General features: G+C 51.3%; 2 protein-coding genes across 3 annotated transcripts in view; both read right to left on the reverse strand.

Moving 5' to 3' along the window:
• LOC117407592 (macrophage mannose receptor 1-like) overlaps window positions 1-5,000 on the reverse strand; it is a 152,175-nt gene that overhangs the window by 50,154 nt on the left and 97,021 nt on the right. The window lies entirely within an intron of this gene.
• LOC131724769 (synaptotagmin-1-like) overlaps window positions 717-5,000 on the reverse strand; it is a 22,317-nt gene continuing 18,033 nt past the window's right edge. For both annotated transcript variants that reach the window (XM_059017515.1, XM_059017516.1), the window contains exons 8-9: window positions 4,587-4,720; window positions 717-1,696 (exon numbers count right to left, since the gene is read on the reverse strand). In XM_059017515.1, coding sequence (XP_058873498.1) covers window positions 1,487-1,696; window positions 4,587-4,720 — 344 coding nt within the window. In that variant the 3' untranslated portion in view covers window positions 717-1,486. The remainder of the gene's footprint in view (window positions 1,697-4,586; window positions 4,721-5,000) is intronic.

A 5,000-nucleotide genomic window follows, 5' to 3' on the forward strand; every position in this document is an offset into this window, starting at 1 on the left:
ATCCGATTACTTTTTTTTTTTCTTCAGTAATCTGTAAGTGTTGCGGTTCCTTTTATAGACAGGTAATGGGATGTGGTCACGGATTACACTGTCTGTGAAAAAATAACTACATTTAAATCAGGGAGCGCGGCTAATGCATGAGATCGGAAACCAGTCCCTCGGACGTGCCTTTCACAGCGTGTCGCTGGAGAATGATTATGAGAGCGATGGGGGGGGGGGGTAGTTATTTTCAAAGTTACTGTAACGGATTACAAATAATCACATAATTAAATAACACAAGCTGAGCGCTAGAGTTAAAGAACTACAGCTCCCAGCATCCCTCGCCATGGCCGCGGGTGCAGAGGCATGCTGGGAGCTGTAGTCCTATAGCCAGGGCTGTCCCGATTCACAATACAATAACTACGGCAGCACAGCCAGAACTGTGTGCCGTCTGCCGTCTGTTTTGGAGGATAACGCTGCTCTGGGCAGCTTACAGGCAAGCCAGCAGTCCCCCGGCCAGACCACAAGGTGTCGCTGGTGCGCGGTGAGCCGAGGACACCCTGGCCGACTTAACACTCTCGACGCAGTAGATAATGATAGCGGCCACACACACACACACACACACCAGGCTATAAAAGGTACATAACTCCCTGAATCTCCCGTCTGTCTGTCTGTCCTGCACCTCCATTCACTACACAGCTCCCAGAATAACTCTCTGAATCTCCCCTGTCTGTCTGTCTGTCTGTCTGTCTGTCTGTCTGTCCTGCACCTCCATTCACTACACAGCTCCCAGAATAACTCTCTGAATCTCCCCTGTCTGTCTGTCTGTCTGTCTGTCTGTCTGTCCTGCACCTCCATTCACTACACAGCTCCCAGAATAACTCTCTGAATCTCCCCTGTCTGTCTGTCTGTCTGTCTGTCTGTCCTGCACCTCCATTCACTACACAGCTCCCAGAATAACTCTCTGAATCTCCCCTGCCTGTCTGTCTGTCTGTCTGTCTGTCCTGCACCTCCATTCACTACACAGCTCCCAGAATAACTCAGTTTTAAGTTAACACATTGTGAAAAATAAATTTTACAAGTACGCAAAGCAAAGTTTACAAACAAAACACAGCTTTTGCAGGCGCGCAGTGTAAAGTTTACAAATACAACCAAACTTTACAAGGTGCACTGAGTAGCTTTTACAAATAAAAACAAACTTTACAGACGTATTAAGTAACGTTTACAAAAAATAAAACTTCATAAGAGCACTATGTAAAGTTTACAATAAAACCAAACTTTACAAGGTGCACCAAGTAAAGTTTACAACCAAAAACAAACTTTACAAGCGCACTATGTAAAGTTCAAAACTAAACACAGATTTTACAGGAGCATGAAGCAAAGTTTACAAGAAATAAACTATGTAAAGTTTACAAACAAAATCATATACTTTACAAAGGAGGGGAGGGGTGAAAGGAGAACAGTTTTTAGCAGCCCCGAGCATAGTTTACATTGACAGGAAGTGAACTCAGTGTGTCTTGATGCCCAGGACGGCGTCTATGTCCTGTTCCTCTTTGAGGGTGTGCCACTGTGCGATCGGGCGCCTCGGATTGGCCAGCATGTCTGACCAATGGCGGAGCTCCGTCCCGGTGGAGTTGCAGCCGACAAACACTTTGCCGATCGCATCGTTCTTCCCCAGCTTGTCATAATCCAGCACTGTGACGACCACCTGCACTTTCTATAGAGAGGAGAGAGGAGAGAGGAGAGGAGAGAGGAGAGAGAGGAGAGAGGAGAGAGAGGAGAGAGAGAGGAGAGAGGAGAGGAGAGAGGAGAGGAGAGGGGAGAGGAGAGAGAGGAGAGAGAGAGGAGAGAGAGGAGAGGAGAGAGAGAAGAGAGAAGAGAGAGGAGAGAGGAGAGAGGAGAGAGGAGAGAGGAGAGAGGAGAGAGGAGAGAGAGGAGAGGGGAGAGGAGAGAGAGGAGAGAGAGAGGAGAGAGAGGAGAGAGAGGAGAGAGAGAGGAGAGAGAGGAGAGGAGAGAGAGAGGAGAAGAGAGGAGAGGAGAGAGGAGAGAGGAGAGGAGAGAGGAGAGAGGAGAGAGGAGAGGAGAGGAGAGAGGAGAGAGGAGAGAGGAGAGAGGAGAGAGGAGAGGGGAGAGAGAGGAGAGAGGAGAGGAGAGAGGAGAGAGGAGAGAGAGGAGAGGGGAGAGGAGAGAGAGGAGAGGAGAGGAGAGGGGAGAGAGGAGAGAGGAGAGGAGAGAGGAGAGGGGAGAGAGGAGAGAGAGGAGAGAGAGGAGAGGAGAGAGAGGAGAGAGGAGAGAGGAGAGAGGAGAGGGGAGAGGGGAGAGAGGAGAGGGGAGAGAAGAGAGAGGAGAGAGAGGAGAGAGGAGAGGGGAGAGGGGAGAGAGGAGAGTAGAGAGGAGAGAGGAGAGAGAGGAGAGAGGAGAGGAGAGAGAGGAGAGAGGAGAGAGGAGAGAGGGGAGAAGAGAGGAGAGGAGAGAGGAGAGAGGAGAGGAGAGAGGAGAGAGAGGAGAGAGGAGAGAGGAGAGGAGAGGAGAGAGGAGAGAGGAGAGAGGAGAGAGGAGAGAGGAGAGAGGAGAGGGAGGGAGAGAGAGGAGAGAGGAGAGGAGAGAGGAGAGAGGAGAGAGAGGAGAGGGGAGAGGAGAGAGAGGAGAGGAGAGGAGAGGGGAGAGAGGAGAGAGGAGAGGAGAGAGGAGAGGGGAGAGAGGAGAGAGAGGAGAGAGAGGAGAGGAGAGAGAGGAGAGAGGAGAGAGGAGAGAGAGGAGAGAGAGGAGAGAGGAGAGGGGAGAGAAGAGAGAGGAGAGAGAGGAGAGAGGAGAGGGGAGAGGGGAGAGAGAGGAGAGTAGAGGGGAGAGGAGAGAGAGGAGAGAGGAGAGGAGAGAGAGGAGAGAGGAGAGAGGAGAGAGGGGAGAAGAGAGGAGAGGAGAGAGGAGAGAGGAGAGGAGAGAGGAGAGAGGAGAGAGAGGAGGAGAGGAGAGAGGAGAGGAGAGAGGAGAGAGGAGAGAGGAGAGAGGAGAGAGGAGAGGAGAGGGGAGAGAGAGGAGAGAGGAGAGGAGAGAGGAGAGAGGAGAGAGAGGAGGGGAGAGGAGAGAGAGGAGAGGAGAGGAGAGGGGAGAGAGGAGAGAGGAGAGGGGAGAGGAGAGAGAGGAGAGGAGAGGAGAGAGGAGAGGAGAGAGAGGAGAGGAGAGGAGAGGGGAGAGAGGAGAGAGGAGAGGGGAGAGGAGAGAGAGGAGAGGAGAGGAGAGAGGAGAGGAGAGGGGAGAGAGGAGAGAGGAGAGGGGAGAGGGGAGAGAGGAGAGGAGAGGAGAGGGGAGAGAGGAGAGAGGAGAGGGGAGAGGAGAGAGAGGAGAGGAGAGGAGAGAGGAGAGGAGAGGGGAGAGAGGAGAGAGGAGAGGGGAGAGGGGAGAGGAGAGAGGAGAGGAGAGAGGAGAGGAGAGGGGAGAGGAGAGAGAGGAGAGAGAGGAGAGAGGAGAGGAGAGAGAGGAGAGAGGAGAGAGGAGAGGGGAGAGAGGAGAGGAGAGAGGAGAGGAGAGAGGAGAGGGGAGAGGGGAGAGGGGAGAGGGGAGAGGGGAGAGGAGAGAGGAGAGGAGAGGAGAGAGAGGAGAGAGGAGAGAGAGGAGAGAGGAGAAGAGAGGAGAGAGGAGAGTGGAGAGGAGAGGGGAGAGGAGAGTGGAGAGGAGAGGGGAGAGGAGAGGAGAGAGGAGAGGAGAGAGAGGGGAGATAGGAGAGGGGAGAGAGGAGAGGGGAGATAGGAGAGGGGAGAGGGAGAGGGGAGGAGAGGAGAGGAGAGGAGTGAGGAGAGGAGAGGAGAGGAGAGGAGAGGGAGAGAGAGGAGATAAGAGAGGGGAGAGAGGAGAGAGAGAGAGGAGAGAGGAGAGAGGAGAGGGGAGAGGAGAGAGGAGAGAGAGGAGAGGAGAGAGGAGAGAGGAGAGGAGAGAGGAGAGGAGAGGGGAGAGGAGAGAGGAGAGAGGAGAGAGGAGAGAGGAGAGGAGAGAGAGGAGAGAGAGAGAGGAGGAGAGAAGGAGAGGGGAGAGGGAGAGGAGATGATATTGTTAGTACTGTCTGTGTGTCTTTTTCCCAGCTGTCGTAATCCAGCTCCGCACCTTCTACAGAGAGAGAGAGACGAAGAAAGAATAACAACAAACGCAAATAAAAAACACGTCGCGTATATTTTTTCCTTTCTCTCTTTTTGTTTGCTTGTTTGTTTTTAGTATTCTTTCTTCGCTCCCGTATGTATTTGTCGTTTTTCTCTCTTTTATTTTCAAGGTTTTTTTTAGTATTCTTTGTGCAGCTCGTTTCAGCAGTAGGGTGGGTGTGGTTCACCGGGAGCGGTCTCGCTGCAGTAGGGCATAGGGAGCAACATCATCATCATCATCATCATCATCATCATCATTTATTTCTTAGCAGACGCCCTTATCCAGGGCGACTTACAATTGTTACAAGATATCACATTATTTTTACATACAATTACCCATTTATACAGTTGGGTTTTTACTGGAGCAATCTAGGTAAAGTACCTTGCTCAAGGGTACAGCAGCAGTGTCCCCCCCACCTGGGATTGAACCCACGACCCTCCGGTCAAGAGACCACAGGGCAGTGTAGAGGGTATTACCTGTATCTGCTCGAATGGCACCTCAAAGCTGAAGGACTCGTTGTAATATGGATTTAAGGTGTTTTTCTTGATCGTGGTTTTTTTCTTCTTCAGCCTCTTTCCATTCTGCATCAAGTGGATCTTTACATAGGGATCTGAGAGAGAGGAGAGAGATTGAAATATCGACAACTGATTCGACAAGAAGTCTTTCCTGGTGTCTTCAAAAAACGTCGAAACGTTAGTCATTGAATTCACAGTGAAGACCCTGAGAGAGACTTCTAGTCGTTAGTCATTGAATTCACACTGAAGACGCTGAGAAAGACTTCTAGTCGTTAGTCATTGAATTCACACTGAAGACGCTGAGAAAGACTTCTAGTCGTTAGTCATTGAATTCACACTGAAGACGCTGAGAAAGACTTCTAGTCGTTAGTCATT

The sequence above is a fragment of the Acipenser ruthenus genome, chromosome 57 (genome assembly GCF_902713425.1).
Source record: "Acipenser ruthenus chromosome 57, fAciRut3.2 maternal haplotype, whole genome shotgun sequence".
Lineage (NCBI taxonomy): Eukaryota > Metazoa > Chordata > Actinopteri > Acipenseriformes > Acipenseridae > Acipenser > Acipenser ruthenus.